The sequence below is a fragment of the Dendropsophus ebraccatus genome, chromosome 10 (assembly GCF_027789765.1).
Source record: "Dendropsophus ebraccatus isolate aDenEbr1 chromosome 10, aDenEbr1.pat, whole genome shotgun sequence".
NCBI lineage: Eukaryota > Metazoa > Chordata > Amphibia > Anura > Hylidae > Dendropsophus > Dendropsophus ebraccatus.
Genome location: NC_091463.1, coordinates 80,990,382 through 81,013,504, shown reverse-complemented (window position 1 = coordinate 81,013,504; position 23,123 = coordinate 80,990,382). Strand labels below are relative to the sequence as shown.

Sequence of the window (23,123 nt, the reverse complement as noted above, 5' to 3'; positions counted from 1 at the left end):
CCCATATAAGAATGAATACTTCACATTCATGGACACTTTTGATGTTAGTTGCAAATTTTAATAATACGTTCCACATACAAAACATCATCTTATTTGTAACCAAACACAACACTACACTAAATTCAGTGTGCCGTCACATCATTATACGGTGTAGTTATTATAACAATTTTCTGCACAATAATGTTAGGACTTTAAAGTATACCAGACGGCCGCGGGAAACCTCTTTTCTGCAATGAGGACTGTTCAAAACAATCTGACCGCAAATTCAATGGTCCTCCACCTCAGTCCATAAAAGTCATGCCGGTCCTATGAGCCGAAAGCTGAGGCACTTTAAAGGGCATCTGTATTATATTTAGAGATGCAGACATGGGCAGATGACAGGGAATAAAACTAATTATACCTGTCTCTTAGTAAATTACTGTTTTCAGAGTTATAAAATCCTCTTTTATTTCTAAGCTGCAGCATGCAAGCCTCCTCCCTCCTCCACACCACCCAGCTTAGCTTTTAGCACTGAGGCTTGTACATCAATCATAAAAAAAGGGAGTGGTGGGGAAGGGAGGAGGCTTGTATACTGCTGCTCAGCCCAGCCTGTACAACTCTTGAGCTTAGAAGAAAAACATGATTTTATAAAAACTCTAGACAGATTCAATTATATTTGATTAATTATGATTCCTTCATAGCCTCCTAAATTAGAGAGTAAAATATACATCTTTAAGTGATGTTATATCTGCAGTGAGATAACGGAGGCTCCGAATGGCAAAAACACACAAAGCCCTAAATCTTCGGGTGGGGTTGTTTCTCTAAAACACTTCACTTCTATAAAAATTAATACAAAGAGTATCTTGCATTGACAAAGAAATAAATTAATTCATTATCCGTAGGAGTTTTAGTCCTTCTTGGCCAGCTCACATTCCCTCTTCACCCGGGAGAAAGGTCCAAGTTCCTTGCAGAATATAAAATCCCAAAGGACGCGCCCCCACGACGTATGGTAAGGCAGGGTGTCATAGTATTCCGCAGCAATTTTACGGACCTGTCAAGGTGAAGAAAAGAATGAATATATAATACGTACATAATTTATTGCAGTAGGCGACAGTGACAAAGGACGGCAATTGAGGACACGTTTGGCCATAGTAGTAAAGACAGAGATAGGTGAAAACTATACTACTGACTGTGGCTGTAATACAAAACCTTGGCAGACCCAATACAAAGTATAAAATGTATGTGAGTGTTCATGTGCACTATATTTCAACATAAGAAAAACAAGTACAGACATCTAAAGCCACAGCTAGGCTATGGTGGAGTCAGGGGGACGGCTATCTAAACTTTATGGCTAGCTTTATAAAACATGGCTTTTTAAACTGGCAATATGCAACTTCTAATTCTTGGATGTCCGCTGTGCTTAAATGGGTTGCCCAGCGCTAGAATTTTTTTCAAAGGGCTTAGAGGAAAAAAGTATAATCAATTAGCCATGCTATCCCTGCTGATAAGAGTTCCCTGTTCTAAGGGCCCTTGCACACTGAGCAAATCACTCAGATTAGTTGCAACGGATTTCGTTGCTCCCCCACTTCCCCCGCTCCTACGTGATGGTGCGCCTTTCCCATAAACTCCATTCTATGTTCAGGCGGATTCCATTGTCCGCCCAAAGAGGTGACATGTCAGCCATTAGATAAGCTGCTATTTCCTTGGGTCCTTGGCCCAGGAATCACCAATCAGTGAGCAGTGGCCACCAGTGGAATAGCAGAGTCTGGGAAATAGGCAGGTGAGTAACGCTTTAAAAAAAAAAAAAAAATAAAAATAAAAATATATATATTATCTATATGATAGAAATCTATATGATTAGTCTGATTAATATCCCAATTGTTTAATTGGTCAGAAATCGTGTACAGTGCACAGCAGACTAATATACTTTATTGTAACTCCACAGATAGATGTAAACCATGTCTAATGAAAAATACAAAAGTATATAAAAAAGAAAATGAATTAAAAAAAAACTGGATGAAACTCTAGAGTTAATCAAAGAGCTCCTCCAGTTATATGAATGAGCAGGCACCACATATACATATATACCTGAGCAGGCACCACATATACATATATACCTGAGCAGGCACCATATATACATATATACCTGAGCAGGCACCATATATACATACATATCTGGAAAGGCACCATATATACATACATATATGGGCAGGCATCATATATACATACATATCTGGGCAAGCACCATATATACATATATTGGTCGGCACCAGGGTGATCGATGCTGTCGTCTTACAGGGTTAAAATCAGACTGGTGCCATTTTCAGCTATACATTTCAATCCCATGTACAATATTAGGCTATGTTCACACAATGTAAGAGATCGGCCATTCCATGACTCGTCCGGGTCGTGGAACAGCCGGTCTCCGAAAAGATCATCCTAGCCGGTACTGCACTACCGGCCAGTTGATCTTTAGCGCCGCAGAGTTCTGATCCAGGCGCATCCGTGCACGCCCACATCAAAACTCCCCACTGCACACTATGGAGCAAGCACCCGGAGCTGTACACTGCATAGTGCTTAGTGACAGGGTGACATGTCAGTTGTTTGCGGCACCGCTAGGTATCCCACATAGTATACACATAGTATACGCTTCGGCCGGGATCCCATAGACAGCAAGGTAACGTATATTTTCGTAATAATCATAGCCGTTGTTGCAATGTGCGACAACGGCCGTGGTTTTACAAATATATACGTTGTGTGAACATAGCCTTAAGGCCCTATTACACCAACAGATCTGACGACAGATTATCTGCCAAAGATTTGAAGCCAAACCCAGGAATGCACTATAAAACAGAGAACAGGTCATAAAAGAAAGACTGAATTTCTCCTCCTTTCAAATCCACTCCTGGGTTTGGCTTCAAATCTTTGGCAGATAATCTGTCGTCAGATCTGTTGGTGTAATAGGGCCTTTAGTCATCATGTGCAAACATGGCTACAGTGAGACATATCAGAGAATACTATCAGGGCCATTATTCTCTTTCTTGGAAAAACTTCTCTCTGACAATCAAGGCGCGTTAAGTAAATCATGGTGACAGAAAGAGTACGGTGTTAGGTCACACATTCCATAGCTGAAACGACACATATAAGAGTAGGGACAGAAGGAGTAGGTATTTACAGAATGAGGAAAGTTTAGTAGCTTAGGGAGATTGCATCATGGTGGAACTCTGACATTTATGATGCAGTTAGGTAATGTGTTACAAAGAGATCAATCATGCTGACTGCAAAGTCTGATCTACCTGTCCTACCTGAACTTTGGATTCTGGTCTCCGGCCCCTAGCAGTGCCTGTGGCTATAAGGTTGGACTTTGGCTATTTCGGCCCCCATAGCTGTATTCAGAAACCCACTTTTAAGAGTAGGCCCTACATTACCAGCTTCTACAATAGTGGAAGACAGCTTTAAGTTCCACCCTTATAAAATGTATTATGTTTCCGTTGCCCATACTTTATATAATAATAACTGTCTCCACCATTGGGTAACTTAGAGCAATGAGCAATATACAAATTATATTTTGCAAAATCTATATTACTGCTCTGGTGTATATGATGAACAGTAGTTATTAAGTTTCTGCTGAAGACGCCAATAAGGTGAAGAGATATCATCACTGGACAATCTGTTTCAGGCACAATGAGAACCCTGGGAAGAGTAGGACGAGCTAGAACCTGTAGTGCTACTGCAACTTCCTTTTGCATGGCGTATATTGATGGTCAAAATTTTGAACTTTTGTAAGATATGTCTGAGTTTGGATATAAATCAAATCCTTTAGTCATCAGGGGCATAGTTGGGAGGAATGAGAAACATCTCAGCCTTGGCTGGGGTATTTAGATACAGAGCTAGGAAAGAAGCCTGAATCTCTGCCCTGGGTTAAGTACAACCATACCACATCATCACCTTTCCTATCCATCCACTCCCTCCTCTGTATGTCCCCCATACATAGAGGAAAATATCATTTCTAACACCAGGAGAGCAGTGATATAGTAGGTGAGTCCATGCATTGATGAGCATAGTTCCCTGCCTCACATTGCCAGTCTCCTCTGTGTGCAGTCTGTAGTGTATCTTGTGATATATAGGCTGACACTGCTCTCCTGTTTGTATGAGATCACAAGGAGAACCAGACATAGGAAGACCAGCTGAAGCTGCATCTCATAGAATACGCTATAGTGTGAGTTAGGGAACAGAAGTTCTTTGTCCCTGATCTAACACTTGCTGCACTAAGCAGTAATGAGTCTCTAATCACTCAGTCACTGAGGCACCATGGAAAGTGTAGGCTGCATTATAAATAGAGATGAGCGAACCTGCCGAGGTTCGGGTTCGTATGAACCTGAACTCTCGGCTTCTGACTGCCACTCTCTGCCCGCTCCGTGGAGATGGTGGATACAGCCGGAGGACCATAGCCATAGGCTGTATCCCAGTTATCCAGGCGGTCCTCCGGCTGTATCCACCCTCTCCACGGAGCGGGCAGACAGCGGCAGTCAGAAGCCGAGAGTTCAGGTTCATACAAACCCGAACCTCGGCAGGTTCGCTCATCTCTAATTATAAGATGGGAGCTTATCTATGACTAAGAACAAAGGATTAGGCATGCTGAATTAAACATGAACACGCTTATTTTCAGTCAATATCTGCCAGATATTGTATGCCCACTACTAAGAGAGTTGTCAAAAATCCGCAATATCAGCTAACTTCCCCTAATATGTAGCCTTTAGTAGAAGACAGCAATATACAGGTCTAAAGCAATGTAATGGATCCAGTCTTACCTCTGGAAGCTTGCTGCCAGGTATACTTGGAAAGTCATGATGTTCCATGTGGTAGCCAACGTTGAAGGTCAATAGGTTTAGTGGTCCATAGTAAGAAAAGGTTTCATAACCCTTTAAGAACATATAGTGTTCTGCAATGAAATGTCCAGATATTGGATGCAAACCCATAGACAGGAGGGATCCAGCTAATAAGTACACAACAGGTTTCAATCCCCACAATGAGTATATGACCAAATCAAAAGAAAACTGAACAAGTGCATTGATAACCTCCATATGTGTGATGGGTTTGGGATTGACATATAGCGGTCTTAAGACATAGAGAAGAGGTTGAATAATGATCCAAATAATCTTGCGTGTAGGTGTGCAGAAGAACCTCCCCTCGAAATCTGTCGGGATATCCACATCCAAGCCATCTCCCCCAAGATACCGGTGATGGTCAATATGGTATTTCTTGAAGGAGGTTGAGTAAGGGACTCCAATGGGAAGGTTAGCAAACATTCCAAAGAAACGATTCCAACGTGCTGACTTGTTACCAAAAGCAACATTGTGAGAAATGTCATGGATGGCAAGAGTCAATGAATGATTGATCACCCCTCCAAATGCATAGGACCAGAAGAAAAGCCATTTCCAGGAAAGATCACGGATGAGATAACAGCAAAGTATCTGAACAAGTACCATGCAGGAGACAGTCCATTTAAGCTGTGGGTCTGGTCCCATCAAATTCTTGATCTGTGGGTACTTAGCTGGGGAGAAAAAAACAAAAAACATATTAATTGGTGATTGATCAGTGTGATGCAACGTATAAAGTCAATTCTAAAAAGATACAAAACATAGTGGAAAAACTTAAAGGTGTATTCCCCAATGCGATCTTGAGAATGAGGTCCTGAGTCTACTATTGGGATGGAGTAGTGGGTGTGCATGCACAGTCATTGTCTATAGGAGATACTGGTGATGGCTGAGCACCATACTTGGCTATCTCCTGGGAATAGGGAATAGCTCCATTCACTGATCCCAGTAAATTTGTATAACTCCATAGGAGTTTATAGTACCCAGTGAGTGAATAATATGGACTGTGTCTTTACTGGTCCAAGTGAATTCCTATAGGCACCCAGTTACTTGTAAACTGGACATTGGTTGGCAGCTACAACAAAAAATCACCCCCAATAAGCCCTCCTCTCCTCTCCTCTCCTCTCTGCCCCTATATCTCTCTGTTAGTCTCTCCCTGCTCTGCTCTAGCTGCCTGCTGCCATCCTGCTCTTTCTTCCACAAACAGCGACTGGCCACCTCCGTTACTGAACCTCTTTATATAGCGGGTGCTGACATCACAGAGGGGCCTGCAGCTGATTGGACGGGCGCTAGGGATTATGGTTAATCCATTTCTCCCTCCCAGTGACGCTCCAGACAGCATGTGCGGCCGCCATTTTGTTTTTTGTGAATTTCCTTAACAAATGGGCAGGAATTCGCTTTGCAGAATGAATCGCATTGACAGCCGGATTTGCAGCAAATCTTGCTTCACTCATCTCTACGTAGAATCGAAGGATGTTTTAGGGTGGTTCCCACATCATAAAACCACCCTGCAAAACTGCAGCAATTTGCAGTTCATCGTGTTTGCCTGTGAACCCAGCTTTATTAACAACAGCCAGTACTGACGCTTAGATATGTAACCAATATAGACATATAATCTCTTCATCTTTTGGCTCCAAACATGTAAATTATAAATTCTTTGCCTTGGATTACATCTTTACGTTGGAGGTACAGCGTCTGAATCATGGTTATACAACCTTCATTATACACTGAGGTCGAGATTAGTTCCCCTTTACGGACATTTAAAAATGCCAAATACTACTGATAGCAAACCGGACTAGTAACTAGATGTGGGTTTGTTAGGTTTGGCATTGGAAGGCTTTTCCACTGTAAACTGTGGAGCTGGATTGCACAAAGAATTCCCCCATGCCTTTGGCCAAGTAAACACCATTGGTATAAGGGTGTGTTTTTTGTCAACATTTTGCTCACATTCCCTCTCCATGTGAGTATAATTAACAGTGTGATCAAAGCCTGGAGGGTAAAGAAGCAAGGAAAATATTCAATGTAGTTTGTACACGTTCAGTTACACCAGGGTAGGGAACCTTGGCTCTCTAGCTGTTGCAAAACTACAACTCCCATCATGCCTGGACAGCCAAAGCTAAAGCTTTGGCTGTCCAGGCATGATGGGAGTTGTAGTTTTGCAACAGCTGGAGAGCCAAGGTTCCCTACCCCTGTGTTACACTAATCAATAAATGACCATCATTAATACAGCTGCATAAAAGGAGTGTTCCCATCTGGATATTTATGGAACATCCATAGGAAATGCCATCAATGTCTTATAACTGTGGGTCCCACACCTCACTCGAAATCTAGGGTCCCCCTGACTCCCTTCGGTCTGCAAAGATGATTGGAAACTTAAAAACAACTGTTGCGTAACTCCTATTGACATTATTGAGAGTTGCATAAACAATGTAGCACCGCAACCTATGCTGTATCCATAGATCATAGATTTCCAATGAACCTCTATGGGAGTTATATAAACTGTGCAATACAGGCTGCAAGCAAGATGGTGAGGAATCAAGATTTCAATATAATTGTGGGTCCCCATCTATAAGATATTAAAGAGAACCTGTCACCTCTACTTATATGTCTGGTTTAGTAAATCCTTGTATTCCCCATGAAATAACAATTCTAAAACATTTCTAGCTCTGTGATGTGCCGTTCCTCTGTTATTTTTGTTTAAAATGTATGACTAAATAGCCAACTGGGTGGTACCAGTTGGGGGCGTGTCCCTACACTGTTGGGCACTGACATCTCTGATTGGATAATGTGAGACAGTGTAGGGACACGCCCTAAGTTGGTAACACCCAGTTGACTATTCAATCATACAATTCTAGTAAAAATAACCGAGGAACGGCTCATCACACAGGTATAAAATCAGGTGATCCAGAATTGTAATTTCAAGGGCATTGCCTGTATTTGCTAAAAAGGACAGGTCAAAAGGGATGACATGTCCTCTTTACGGCTATATACTGTGGGAATGCCATAGTTCCCAGGTAGGACAATCAGTAAGAAAACATTTTTATCGTTTATCTGGGTACAGAGACCTCAACCATTTGTTAACAAGCAGAGAGAAGGCTTGGCCAAGCAATTAAGATCTAAATATGGAGAGGGGAAAAGGAAGCTGCCAGACATATTGGTTAGCAGCTTATCTCCCTGAGCATAAAAGGATCAGGCAGTTGAAATCCAAAATGCCGGATCCTTCTCTCTATATAATCTGCAGCTAGGAGAGCATTGGATGTATATACAGCTTAGATAGATGTCCTGTACTCCCACTCTTGTCAGATCTATTTATGGGAAAGTTAGGTTGCAGTCAGTATCACCAGCATGGCATCTTCATCATATGTGTCATTCAGCCTTTCTAGAGACCATAATAGAAACAGATCAATAATCTCAGGGAGACCAGCCAAAGACAACACTGTCGGCTGCTGGTTAAAGCGCTCAATACAGTGAAATCCTAGGTGCATTGCTCTCTGGGAAACATGAATATGCAAACAAAGAGCCAGTGGAGCCTTATTTAAGAGTCTCGAAACACAGGACTAGCCAGATTTCCCCCCGGAAGGGCCAAGCCAAGGGGTGGCTCCTGTAGGAAAACCACCAAAACCACCATATTAAGTGGCCTTATAAGTCAATGTAATAACAAGGGAAAAACTAAGGTATCCATCCACAGACAGCTGTTTCAGGGTTTTGCCCCTCATCAGTGTGGAGCAGGATTCTGGCTAGGTGGGAGCAAAGCCTAGTAGAGCCATAAGAGAAACAGATCACTTATCTCAGGGAGATCAGCTGACAGTGTTATCTTTGGCTGGTCTCCTTGAGATCAGTTTCTCTTATGGTTCTACTAGGCATTGCTCCCACCTAGCCAGAATCCTGCTCCACAGATGAGGGGCAACTTCCCGAAACAGCTGTCTGTGGATGGATACCTGATTTTATATCCATATGAAAGACTACTAGTGCAAGAGCCACTTCCATTCTACTTAGGTATTTTTCCGCTCATAAAAACATTTGCAGTTAATCAGTTACTTTGTTGCTGATCAATCAGAATGACGGTGAATATCATAAAGTTTGGTAATAATTATCAGGATATAGTTGTGCTCATTGAAGCTGAAGCCAACTCCTCTGCTAGAACAAAGAACTGGTGATCCGATCAAACAGTACATTTATGGCCTTATATTTGTACCCAGCTACTTCTCAGTCATATCAGAATATGAGCATTTACCAACAATTTTATAAGTATGATATGTAGAACAACAGCCACATAATGTAGTATGTCAGACGCAGCTATGACATCATGTTGGGGAGGAGGAACTACATTCATAAAATTGCTCAAACAGGTACTTTGACCGCTCATAGAGATAACAATCCCCTCAGGCTATGTGAGCTTTATCGGCTTCCCTACCCCCACCATGGGCTCTTCTTTGTAATGTACATGGTTGTATGCATCCCACAGGAGTTTTTTGTGGCATACAATATGTATATACCTAATGCATTACTTCTAGGGTCCCTGTAGGGCCCTATTACATACAGCTATGAGAACCATGTCATCTTGTAGTTCATTGTTTCTTGAGCTTATTACAAGGACTGCATGACCGATCACTGGATCATCTGTGCAATGCTCTGCACTATCCTCTATTACAGGAGGAGTTGGGCGGCCGGAGACGCTCGCTCCACAGGGTGCATTGACAGGGTTTTCTGCGTGCTTGCTCCATAGTGTGCAAGTGGAGAGTTCTGATGTGGGCGTGTACGGATGCACCGGCATCAGAACTCTGCGGCCCTAAAGATCATACTGCAGTACCGGCCAGGATGATCTTTTCACAGACCGGCCGGGTCACGGAACAGCCGGTCTCTTATGTAGTCTGCACATGGCCTTACACAGCTCTCTGTGTACCTCGTAGAACTAAAATCATACTCCCCTCCTCCAGGCTGTGCTGCCCTTCTTTGTGGTGATTCAGTCCATAACATGGCTGGCATGTGATCCTGCCCCTTCGTCTCTGTCCTCTATAGACATATAGAGGCTCAGTGAGTACACTTACTAATACTGGACACTGAACAATTTTACTGTAAAGTGGCCAACCCTTTATGCCGCAGCCACACAGCTCCGGCGGCAGCTTATCTCTCTGAGAACAAAGGGGTAGGGCAGTGATATTTTTTTTTTCCCCATCACGCTCAACCCCGATCTCAGGAGACCTGGCCCATACACTCCCTCAAGGGAGGGAAGCACCCCCGTCTCTTCCTGATCTCTCCCTCCTCACATTTAGGCATTAGTAGGAAATATACACTAATATATATATATATATATATATATAATTATACTATAATCCTATGAAATACAGTGTCAGTCTTACAAAGGCATTTCACGCTTCCCTACATAGGGAAGTGCAGTCATATCCAATGTCTACCATGACACCTGTGAAGTGTAAACTCGCACCTGTCTTCCACCCTGACAACAATTGATTTGTTTCTTGTTTGAGGCCTGGTGTCGCCATGACGACACACGTCTGCGTCCAGGTGAAGAGACACAACATCAAGGGTTGTCCGGTGTAGGCTTATTGTAATCTCCCCATCTCACTAATCCCTTCTTTACAGTCAGTGCGGTGTATAAATTCCAAGGCTGAATAAGATATGTGGCTATACAATTTTGCCCTCACCAATCCTTCATTTTTCCCTCATTCTAAACACTTGTGGCTGTCCAGGCATGATGGGAATTGTAGTTTTGCAGCAGCTGGACGGCGGCAGGTTCTCCTTTCCTTCTTTCATGAATTTTTAGTGTTTTTCTAGTATCTTTTACATCTTCTCCCTCCACCGTTTTTCACATTACAAAGCACATCAAATCATACAATTACTTATTGGAAAAACACCCTATAAAAATGCCAGCACTTAAATAAAAAAAGTCCAAAAAAACAAGAAATAACGCATGGCAGGATAGTAGGAAGAAAAATGGTGGTTCTTTTTGGCGCCATACCCTCAGTAATGGACCCAATGGACAGGCCTTAAACACTAGAGGAAGATGACACGAACACGGAAACCAAACTTTAAGCTTAAAGGGACTATATCGTAACACGTTTCAAGGAATCAAAGTCCCTTTAATCTTTAAGTTTGGATTCCATGTCTGGGTTATGTTCCTCTGATGTTGGAGGTCCATCCGTCTGATCCATTACTGAGGGTATTGCGCCATTGAGAACCACCATTTTTCTTCCTACTATCCTGCTATAGAGAGACACCAGGAGGTGAAGGGCTGCATAGCCACTAGTGACATGCCTATAGTACAACCATACCAGGTGAGCATGTACCGCCACATGCATCTTTCTAATTCTTACCAGGTATAATTGTTCTGCACATGCAGCGCTTATTGTTTCGGTTATCAACCATGTAACATTTCACCCCAAAAGGCTTAGTAGCACATTTTATATTTTACTATAGACTAAAGTAATAAATGGCTGTAAAGGCTTCCCCCTAGGTCTCTGTGACCCAGATCTATCAATCTGTCAATTGATAACGATTGTCTGGTTTGGCTACAGCAACCAATCACAACTTCTGTTTTACCAGAGGTCTTTAAATATGAAGCTGATCTGTAATGTACAAAATTACGCACAATAAAAAACACCATAAAATCTATGTAAAACACTGTAAATAAACATGTTACATGCAGTAGACGCCAGCAAAAGCATTTGGCTATGGCCTTACAGAGTTCTCATTAACGGATATGTATCCACCTCTCTCCAGTCACTTGAGGGTCACAATATTACCCTATTCATTTGAATGAGAGGTTGAGTCATGTAATCTAACATGGTGTTTCATGATCACGGGACTGGGAATTGCTGTGTAGCCGTAGCCTAATGGCCAGTTCTACCAAGGTGTCATACAACTGGGTTTTTGCATCTGTATAACAACCACAAGACCTGGCCTGACCGCATTATAGGGATCTGTAGTAGGACTGCCCATGGCGGTTCTATAGATGCAGAAATATAGCCGTAAAAGTGATGTTTTTGCTAAAATTGATAGGAGGGAAGCCTTCCAAATTGGTTAATAAAAAAGTTTAAAAAAAATATATATATATATCAGTATTAAAGATTATAGCACTATTATTTACCCTCCTTTCACTCCTCCTACTTAAAAATTTCACACGACAAGCCTGGACAGGTCGAAAATCATTATGTCATTTGAATGTAAACGATAATCGTTTTGTTTAATTGCAGGCAACAATTAAATGACTACCGAGAAATCGTTGATCTCTTGTTTAGACCTGGACCTAAAATCATTGTTGATCGCTCGCAGTTTGTTTGCAAATCGTTCGGCGTAATAACACAGCGTTCGGTCATTCCCATAGGTCCTGCAGGTGTAATAGCTCTGAAAATAACAGATCAGTGAGGACATGATGACCGCAAGTAACGGCCATCAATCCGTTTGTTTGCTCGTTTATCGTTAATGGTCGAAAAATTGCTTCATCTAATAGGACCCTAAGGCCGAGTTCCCTTATGGAATTTTAATGGTATTTTTCCCCCCTTACTTTCCAGCTTTCTTGGACTGCAGAATGTCAGGGTATATACGTTCCTGTACAATGGCAACTGCCAAAAAAGGAGAGGGAATTCTGACAACAGGCCCATTGAGTTTAATGGATTGAACATAGTTAAGCAGCAACCATGCTTGGACCATTTCTCAGATGTATAGTTCTTTTTGTGAAACATACATGTTTCAAAAATGGACCGACTATAGTCACTAGCAGACTACTTTCAGTACATTAAACTCATTATGTTACGGTATGTGACAGATGTATAGGGAAATTATGACGGGAAAATAGCCTTACATGTGGAATTAAAGGAGTATTCCACTCAAACATAACTTTTGATATGTTGCTGCCCGTGGTCAGACTAACAATTCATTCCATACTTGTTATTATCTATTCAGTCTCCTTCTTCCAGTTCTGAGCTGCTGTTTTCTGCTGAAGACAGAGAGAAAAGCTCACACACAGATTTTTGTGGCTTCAGCAGAAAGCAGCAGCTCAGAACTGGGGGAATGAGACTGAATAGATAATAACAAGTATTGAAGGAATTGTTAGTCTTACCATGGGCAGCAACATATCAAAAGTTATGTTTGAGTGGAATACCCCTTTAAAATAGCCATTCACAGAGAAGCTGGATGGGAACAAATAAAGGCCGAGCTCGGCTATAGACATCCATACCGTGTCTGCTTAGAGACCGTTTCATACAGAAGATCATTAGGCTGACATTATTATCTATACGTTCTGGAAGGATATGCCTGGCAGTCATTGCATTACCTTTCTTTAGCATATTGCTTTGGCTATTAAGTGTACTAATTCCCAGTGCGTTTCAAGATGATGATGACTGTGATGAGAATAGTCACCTCTGTTCCCCATAGACTGTATAATCCCTTGGAGAAATGGCTTAATTAAAATGCATTTCTTTTAGCCTTTTGAGAAGGAGCTGCAGGTATATGGAGCCTGTACACAGCCGCCTTCTGGGACACATCATTATCTGGACCTGATGGATGGGGTGTGTTTATTTTACTGGGCTGGTTAAATAGGAAAATAAGAATTCTATCAGTATTGTGATAAGATTCCATGTGCAAGTACAAGTCATGTCAGGCTGCATATAGCTCCATATAGCTCTGCACATTTAGGCCATGTTCACATGGCATGAGACACCGGCCGTTCTGTGACCCAGCCAGGTCATGGAACGGCCGGTGTCAGAGAAGATCATCCCGGGCGATTCCTCAGTACTGGCTGGATGATCTCTACTGCCACAAAATTTGGACGCGCCCGAATCTGAATTCCCCGCTGCTCACAATGGAGCATGCGGCCGGAGCTGCACGCTCCATTGTGTGAACTGACAGGTTTTGAACGAATAGTGGCCGCAGAAATCTGACATGTCAGTTCTTTGCGGCGCCGCTCGGGATCCAGGCTAGAGTGTATACTACTATATGTGTATACACTCCGGGCACGATTCCATAGACGGCAGCACCACATAAGCTATGTAGTAATCATGGTCGTTGTTGCCGATTTGCAACGTAGTGTGAACATAGCCTGTATGTGTTAAATGTATCCATAGACCTTCATTATTCAACATAGCCCAAAAGTGTGTCTTTCTGGCCTCCACTTGGGTAGTATTCATTGGGGCTTGCTGGATGGAATAGTACAGACTTCTTTGCTATTCCGTTGAGTTTGATTGTGTTTTAACATGTGACCCTATATATCAGGGGTACTCAACAACTTTTAGTGAGAGGCCACTTACCGGGGTCTATTGTCAGGTTAAGGTCCGAGCTGAACATCAGTAGGAAACGTGTTTTGTTACTTTTCACAAATGTTCAACTATTTACATACAGAATTGCTGCTTATTAGCGGGAAAACTGGTGTTTTTCTCGCTCACCAGCACTTTGATATTGGGTACAAAGGGGGTGACTGCCCTAGTAGTATATAGCCCCCCCTGTTGCTCCCCAGTAGTATATAGCCCCCCTGTGAGCTCTCCCCCAGTAGTATATAGCCCCCCGGTGAGCTCTCCCCCAGTAGTATATAGCCCCCCTGTGAGCTCTCCCCCAGTAGTATATAGCCCCCCTGTGAGCTCTCCCCCAGTAGTATATAGCCCCCCGTGAGCTCTCCCCCAGTAGTATATAGCCCCCGGTGAGCTCCCCCCAGTAGTATATAGCCCCCCTGTGAGCTCCCCCTAGTAGTATATAGCCCCCCCATGCGCTCTCCCCCTGTAGTATATAGCCCCCTGTGAGCTCCTCCCAGTAGTATATAGCCCCCCTATGCACTCCCCCCAGTAGTATATAGCCCCCCCAGTAGTATATAGTCCCCCTGTGCGCTCCCCCTAGTAGTATATAGCCCCCCCTGTGTGCTCTCCCAGTAGTATAGAGCCCCCCTGTGCACTCTCCCCCTGTAGTATATAGCTCCCTGTGAGCTCCCCCCAGTAGTATATAGCCCCCCTGTGCGCTCCCCCCAGTAGTATATAGCCCCCCTGTGCGCTCCCTCCAGTAGTATATAGCCCCCCAGTAGTATATAGCCCCCCTGTGCGCTCCCCCAATAGTATATAGTACCCCCAGTAGTATATAGCCCCCCTGTGCGCTCTCCCCCTGTAGTATATAGCCCCCTGTGAGCTCCCCCCAGTAGTATATAGCCCCCCTGTGCCCTCCCCCAGTAGTATATAGCCCCCTTAGTAGTATATAGCCCCCCTGTGCGCTCCCCCAGTAGTATATAGCCCCCCAGTAGTATATAGCCCCCCTGTGTGCTCCCCACAGTAGTATATAGCCCCCTGTGAGCTCCCCCCAGTAGTATATAGCCCCCCTGTACGCTCCCCCCAGTAGTATATAGCCCCCCAGTAGTATATAGCCCCCCTGTGCGCTCCCCCCAGTAGTATATAGCCCCCCCCAGTAGTATATAGCCCCCTGTGCGTTCCCTCAATAGTATATAGTACCCCCCCAGTAGTATATAGCCCCCCCTGTGCTCTCCCCTTATAGATGGCCCCCAGACAAAAAAAACAAACAAACCACAACTCACCTAGCACCTCGCTCCCCCGCTGCGGCTGTCTTCTTCTTTTCTCCTGTCGGCTCGGACCCCGGCTGATACGCGCTCTCTGGGGATGTCCCGGGGATTCCCCAGCAGAGTGCGCACCAGTGACCTCGGTGTACGCCGCTGGCCTGCACTTCCCGGAAGTTCAGGACGGCGGTGTACACTGAGGTCACTGATGCGCGCTCTGCTGGGGAATCCCCGGGACATCCTCAGAGAGCGCGTATCAGCCAGGGGCCGGGCCGACACTGCCCCCAGCCCCACAGGCGTACTGACATCTAAGGACAGTACGCCTATGGGGCGGGAGGCATTGCGGTGGGGAGCGGGACACATGGGGGACACCAGGGGTCCGGACAGCTGGCCTCCGCAGTCCGCCAGTTGAGGACCCCTGCTATATATGATGGATTCCTTTAAGTGGCGTCTGTCATATACATGGAGGTGTATGTCAGGGAGTCCAACAATGCATTCCTCTGACAGTCACAGATGCAATGTGAAATCAGCCTAGACACAGATCAATCTAGAGACTTCTGTGGTTTCCGAGTAAAGCTGGCCATACATGTTCTATTCCTATGCCCTACTTGCCCTGGAGTACTGTTTTCTTTTTCTTCGGACCACATTTACCATGTAGGATGGGTTCACACTACGTTTTTGCAATCAGTTTTTGCATTTGTGTGCTTCCATTTTGATCCATTTTTCCACTGACTTCCATATATATAAAAAAAAAAGGATCAAAATGGGTCTATTTTTTTTTAATGTACGCAAAAACTTAGTCGACCTAATTTTTGTGTCCTTTAAAAAAAAGGATGCATTTAGATATAATGGAAGTCAAAACGGATGCACACAAATGCATACTTTTTTCCATCCGTTTTTTCTTCTGTTTTTCCAATGGGGTTTTATCATGATCATTATGTGCATCCGTCAATATCAATAGATGGCCGCCTTTTCACAATAAAATCCTATTGCGGGAACATAGCCTAAGACTATGTTCACACACCGTAAAATAAAGAAAAATAGGTCTCTAATTTTGAGGTTAAAATAAAGCCGTATTTTCTATATATTGAAGTCAATGGTAAATTGTCCGTAAGTGCACACACCGTATAGAATAATGTCTGTCATTTATTACGACTGTCTGAATAATGTTCATTATTTACCACCTGTGTGTGAACCTAGCTTAAAACTGGATATAACAAGACACAAAAATGATGCAGGCTACTTTTTTTCCGAACATTTAATAACATGAGTCTATGTTTCTAGATGGAACCTGTTTTTTTTTTGTTTGTTTTTTTAAACTTAAGTCAATAGCAACAAGATGTAAGAAGATAGTCATCAAGTTGCATCCTGTTATAAAGATCCCTGATTTCTAATCTTGCAACAACAAAAAAAAGGAAAGAAAACAGCGCTTGAAAATCATGGTGTGGACAATCCTATGTTTCCCAGGAGATAAGCCGTAGCTAGTTGTCCAAACAAGTACTTGCCCCGCACCCAGCTATTGTCTAGGGCTTACATAAGTGCACCTGTTACTGCCATTGTTGAGCGGACCTGTAAAACTGTTCGGGTTCAGCAATGTTCTCCAAACCCGAACACTTGGCATTTGATTCCCCGCGGCTACAGAAGTTGGATGCCACCCTAGGGCTGCCAGGAAAACATGGACAAATCCTATGGCTATGTTCCCAAAGGTGGCCATCTTGTTATAAAGATCATGATCATTATTAGCGTCTATCTATATAAAGAGCAGTTGAACTTTGTCCAATATGTTCCCAAAGTTGGACTCCCTAGGGTGTCATCCAACTACTGCAGCCAAGGGGAATCAAAGGCAGAGCTTTTGGGTTTGGAAACAGTATGACAAAAACATTAGTTAAGGGTTTGCAATTTGGCACCATAGAAGTAGAGGAAGTTTATAAGGTGAAAAAATCTTGGGTTACATTGTAGTTCCCATGTGGCCATGATTATAAAAACTTGTAAAAAAAAAACTCAATACCACTTCTTAAAGTACTAAGGGTTAAGATCTGATGAGTTAGTCCTTGTGTAAGCACAAAAGTCGTGACATCACATAATGACATCACTAAGGTATGTACAGTATCTACCTAATGGGCGCCTCCATTGTGTGTAGAGGACGCAACTAGCTGCCCCCGTACCTTCTGTTTCTAAGCGATATCAGGACGTGCGTGACACGTACATCAGTAAGTCAACATAAAGGAATGAATCAGTTTTTTCCATCGCTTCTGCATCTCAGTCTGTACTCACCCAAAATCTCTTTTCTTCTGTCTGAGTGCGGCTGGTCTGTATACACCCACTCAAAGTTATCCCTTACCACTTTATTACCCATAATGGTAAATGGTATGAAGAATGGGATCACCTGTGGAATGATAAGATAGGGATCTTTACAGGTCAGCTTCTAAAAGAATGATCACATATCGGGTACCATCTTAGGATTACATTCTTCCATTACATTCTGTTTTACTTGTTCACTATCATGGTTGTGCACTCGCTCCATACCTTTTCTTTTTTTTTTTTTAATTCTTTATTTCTTTTCACAATTTTACAATTTATCCCAATATATAGTCGCAATAATAACATAAACATAACAATCTTCATACATTGTACAAAAAAATAAAACCTTTTTAACCCTAGAACCCCTCCCCCTCCCACCCCCCGGTCAGCCGGGAAAAAGAGAATGGTTGTGCACTTGCTCCATACCTTTTCTTTTTTTTTAAATTCTTTATTTCTTTTCACAATTTTACAATTTATCCCAATATATAGTCGCAATAATAACATAAACATAACAATCTTTATAAATTGTACAAAAAAATAAAACCTTTTTAACCCTAGAACCCCTCCCTCCCCCACCCCCCGGTCAGCCGGGAAAAAGAGAATGGTTGTGCACTTGCTCCATACCTTTTCACTTTCTAAGCTTTGATATACAAATTAATGGTATTATATAGCATAAAATAAAGCACTAAATAAAGTCTGGGTTTAGCATATTTGCACCATCTAAACTGCACCTATAGATGACTGCAAAATATATGCAGTGTTACCTAATGATATAGGACATACAGATAAAAGTGTGATAACACCATCTAAGTGGAGACGATAGCTACTGGCATGGTGAGCAGGTACTAGACCCCACACTTAAGAGTATCAGTATATGGTACATTACCTGTGATGTGTCCTATTGTCAGCAGTGCAGCATGGAGTGAGAAAGAGAGAGAGGGAGGAAAAGAGAGAGTGACAAGGTGTGTGACAGTGTCACCAGCAAGGGGAGGATCTGTCTCACCTGTACTCTGTACTCCTATAGGATACGCCCTCTGTGTCAACAGAAAACCCTATTACAGATAAGATATCCATGTGACTACGAGTAGAACCTGTTAGTCCTTTAAAGCGCTGAATACTCCCCAATACATTGTCACGCCTAGCATACTGTCACCTGTTCAACCTGTTCAGCCACATCCTGCAGGGAAATGAACTTTTCTCTATGAAAATCAATGGACCCAGTTATGTTGCACCTTTTAACCTTCTTTAGGGATTGTAATGAGGGTAACGGGCGCAGTTACGTAACAGGTTCTTACATTCTTAAGAGATGGTGATGAGGGTGGTGGGGGCGCATAGCATTAATCCAACCTAGGGGGAGCAGTTCTTACTTCCACTTATTTCCAGCCTTGTGGAAAAATGTTTATTTGGTGCTAACAGGACTTTAAAAAATAAAATTTGCTAGGCTCTGTTCCCATGGTGAATATTAAAGGAGAAGGCACTTTCCTCCGAGTTGTGATGATGCTCCAGCTGATGGACTGCCCACTCAGCCAATCAGTGACTGGAGTGGTTGAGCGGCTAGTCCATCAGCCAGGTCATGACGTTGGTAGCACAGAAGATCCCCGAGCCCCGGGGGCCCAGGGCCGGTCAGATGGTAGATCGCGGGCATGGGGAGAGCTAAGTTAGTGCCATTTGTTGTTTTCACTCCGTGCCCTGCCATGTAGAAAAAAAAACAAAAAACAAAGTCCGGCTTTCTCCTTTTATGCAGATTTTAGAGTAATTTTTTAACCTTAGGTGTGTTTGTTTTTTCTTGTTTTTGCCTTTAGCATTTTTGATAAGAACAGAATAAATTCTATTGAACACTACAAGAGAGAAAAGCCACATGCTGCATTTTGCCACAGAGCAAAAAAAAAAAAACAAAAAAAAAACACCAGAGAAGATAGAAAACTGCCACAGAAAATTCCTTCTGGCTGCTGTATTTTTCCTTGAAAAAACGCCAGGGCGTATTTACAAAAGTTTCAGCCAGCTTGAAACCAGCCTGAAAGTTAATGTTTTTTCTGTGTTTTGTGGAATTTTTCACAGCCACATGACATGTAATGAGAGGAAAAAAAGCCACTGCAAAAACTTTTGGAAAAATGCTACAAAAGTGATGATGCACAAGTCGACTGATCATGTGACACAGAGCTGGGAGAGGACCGTTCGTTCTCATGATCGGTATGGGTCTGAACACTAAGACCCAGGCCGATGAAAACTTTCGACATGTCTCTATGACATGTCAAATTTTTTTTTTATAATGACAGTGACACTTTAAAAAAGCTACCCCCCCCCCCTAAAAAAAATACTTTCATTGCCCCCCTGCTGAACAATGACATGTATGCTTACCTGCGATGAACGCTGTCCCACAGTGCAGCGTTATTCTAGAGCTATGACATTCTGCTGGCACTGCCGTCATGGCTCTTCTTCTGACCCTTTTTATCCTCCTGTCTTCAATTAATTTCTTCAAGAGTGTTCTAATAGAGATGCATAAATTTCACTGGAATGGATTTCAAGGGCCACGTCGCATTTACAGAGCCCTCGTGCTGCCAAAACACTGGAAACCCCCCACAAGTGACCCCATTATGAAAACTACACCCCTCAAGGAATCTAACAAGGGGTGCAGTGAGCATATGCACCACACTGGTGACGGGCACAAATGTGGAACAATGTGACGTGAAAGTGAAAATTTTAATTTTTTCACTTTCACGGCACAAATGTGCCCGTCATCAAGGGGTCCATATCCTCATTGCACCCCTTGTTAGATTCCATGAGGGGTGTAGTTTCCAGAATGGGGTCACTTGTGGGGGGTTTCCACTGTCTTGGCAGCACGAGGGCTCTGTAAATGCGACATGGCGTTCATCATCCATTCTAGCCAAATCCAACCTCTAAAATCCAATTGGCGCTCCTTCCCTTCGGAGGCTTGCCCTGCATCCACATGGAGCTTTATGTCCACATGTGGGGTATTTACGGACTCAGGGGGAATTGCTATACACATTTTGTTTTTTTTTTCTCTTTTAACCCCTTGTGAAAATGATAAATTCAAGGCTAGACCAACATTATAGTGTAAAAAATGTAATATTTCATTTTCACGCCACATTGTTCCACATTTGTGCCCGTCACCAGTGGGGTCCATATGCTCACTACACCCCTTGTTACATTCCTTGAGGGGTGTAGTTTCCATAATGGGGTCACTTGTGGGGGGTTTCAACTGTCTTTGCAACACAGGGGCCTTTTAAATGCCACATGGCCCCTCGAAATCCATTACAGCCAAATCCAGCCTCAAAAAACCAAATGGCGCTCCTTCCCTTTGGAGGCTTACCCTGCACCCGCCTGGCGCTTTATGTCCACATGTGGGGTATTTCCGTACTCAGGGGAAATTGCTCTACAAATTTTGTGTTTTTTTTATCTTTTAGCCCCTTGTGAAAATGAAAAAATCAAGACAAGATCAATGATTTAGAGTAAAAATTTTTAAAAAATTACACTAAATGTTGGTCTAGCCTTGATTTTTTTCCATTTCCATATGGGGTTAAAAAAGAAAATGAACGCAAAACGTGTAGGGTAATTTCCCCTGAGTACGAAAATACCCCACATGTGGACATAATGTGCCATATGGGCACAGGGCAAGCCACCAAAGGGACAGAGCGCCATTTAGAGGCTGGAATGGAGGATGGAGGCCATGTCTCAATTACAAAGCTCCTGTGCTGCCAGGACAGTAGAAACCCCCCACAAGTGACCCCATTCTGGAAATAACACCCCATAAGGAATCTAACGAGGGGTGCAATGAGCATATGGATCCCACTGGTAACAGGCACATATGTAGAACATGTGCTGTGAAAATAAAAAAATACAATTTTTTTCATTTTCACGTCCCAAATGTGGCCATCACCAGGGGGCCATATCCCCGCTGCCCCCCTTGTTAGATTCCTTATGGGGTGTAGTTTCCAGAATAAGGGTCACTTGTGGGGGGTTTCTACTGTCCTGGCCACACAGAGGCTTTGTAATTGCATCATGGCATCCTCTTATGGGAATGGCGGCCATACCTATTTAGTTGGGGAAAAGGGACAATTACTAATTTATGTGGGGGTATTAGGCCAATTATTAGTTTATAAGGTTGAAAATGACAGGGGTCAACAAATTCAACCTGTGTTGATCCAGAGGAAGGCAAAAACCCTCGTAAGGCAGACGACAGTAGCCTCATCACAGGGGAAAAATTCCTTCCCGACTCCATAATGGCGATCAGAATAATCCCTGGATCAACGTGACCCCTGAAATAGGAATAAGGGACAGAATTTAGATAATGTGGAACTCCAATGACGTGTGGTGCGCCTTGAAGCGATCAAGTATGCAGAGGCCGGGGCGATCAGGACAGGTGGCACACTGGAACAATAGGTAATTTTCTGAGCCTAGTTAAAGTGAATCGGTCACCGTATAAATGCTAATCAACTATGGGTAATGGAACCCCATTGGCCAGCCACTAATCTATGGTATAGAGGATAGTGCACGTCTCACCCAACGGGACTTGTCTGTCTGGAATCAATCCAACAAAATGCTATGGAGACAACACTTCAAGTATAAAAAGATGAGATTCCTTATTCACATCCTCCGCATATTAAGATGTAAATAAATAGTCACATTTTCCCTTACTTGAAGCGCTGTCTTCATAGCATTTTGTACCATATAAATGCTATTTAACCTATCGGCATCATGTTAGAGAAGGAGAAGATGAGAAGATTGGTAGATATCGGTGTAAGAAAAAAATCAGTAGAACTTATTGAACTGCTCTTCCTATTGTTAGGAGTCCAGTGGGCAGTGCCAATGATAGGGGATCAGTTACTTTAACTTGCAATACCCCTTTAAAGACAATAAAGTGAAGGTAATAGAGTGGCCATCAAAAAGCCCTGACCTAAAGGGGTATTTTGGTATAAGAAAATTGTATTTAAATAAAAGTATCACCCCAAGATATATAAATTTCTAATGCAGTGTAATCACTAATACTATTGGTTTCAGCACTGATAATATGGTATTGTCTCCGGCTCCCTGGCTCCTCCCTCTTTTCTGAGACAACGCATCACCCTCTGATGTCAGAGGAGGCTTGTCTGAATTGTATCTCAGCTCTAGCCCCGCCCCCTGAGTGATGTCACCATCTCTCACCAGGCCGCTCCAGCCTACTTTACCATAGGGGTACATAGAAGACCAAAGCATAGAGGACGATCGGGGGGGTGCTCACATGATCCACATTGGAGACAGAACAGCCTCTGAATCAGGAAACAACAGTGTTGAGACGGATCAGCTTAAGGGGCTTTTATCAACCAAGAGATTTGCAATAAATCCTACTTTGGCAGATAGCCAATGTTAAAGTGATGGCGATCAACAAAGGACGGGCAAAACGCCCGCTCCTCGGCTGATTAAGGCAGGATTTAAAATTTCTGTCTTCGGCCAAACATCTTGTG

The 23,123-nt window shown here is 43.1% G+C and overlaps 1 protein-coding gene across 1 annotated transcript; it reads right to left on the bottom strand.

Moving 5' to 3' along the window:
- Positions 1-36: 36 nt before the first annotated feature.
- On the bottom strand, positions 37-18,631 carry LOC138803042 (sphingolipid delta(4)-desaturase/C4-monooxygenase DES2-like). The gene is made up of 4 exons (XM_069986869.1): positions 18,548-18,631; positions 17,635-17,746; positions 4,791-5,533; positions 37-1,030 (listed from the first exon to the last, which is right to left on the bottom strand). Exons 2-4 carry the CDS (start codon positions 17,714-17,716, stop codon positions 887-889), a joined length of 969 nt encoding a protein of 322 aa, XP_069842970.1. The 5' UTR covers positions 17,717-17,746; positions 18,548-18,631; the 3' UTR covers positions 37-886.
- Between the last annotated feature and the right edge of the window lie 4,492 nt (positions 18,632-23,123).

Coding starts and splice junctions, on each gene's coding strand:
- LOC138803042 (XM_069986869.1), bottom strand. CDS start 17,716: ATGGGTAATAAAGTGGTAAGGGATAACTTTGAGTGGGTGTATACAGAC. Junction 5,534..17,634: donor CAGAAGAAAAGAGATTTTGG/GTGAGTACAGAC, acceptor TTTTCTCCCCAG/CTAAGTACCCACAGATCAAG. Junction 1,031..4,790: donor CTGGCAGCAAGCTTCCAGAG/GTAAGACTGGAT, acceptor TCACCTTGACAG/GTCCGTAAAATTGCTGCGGA.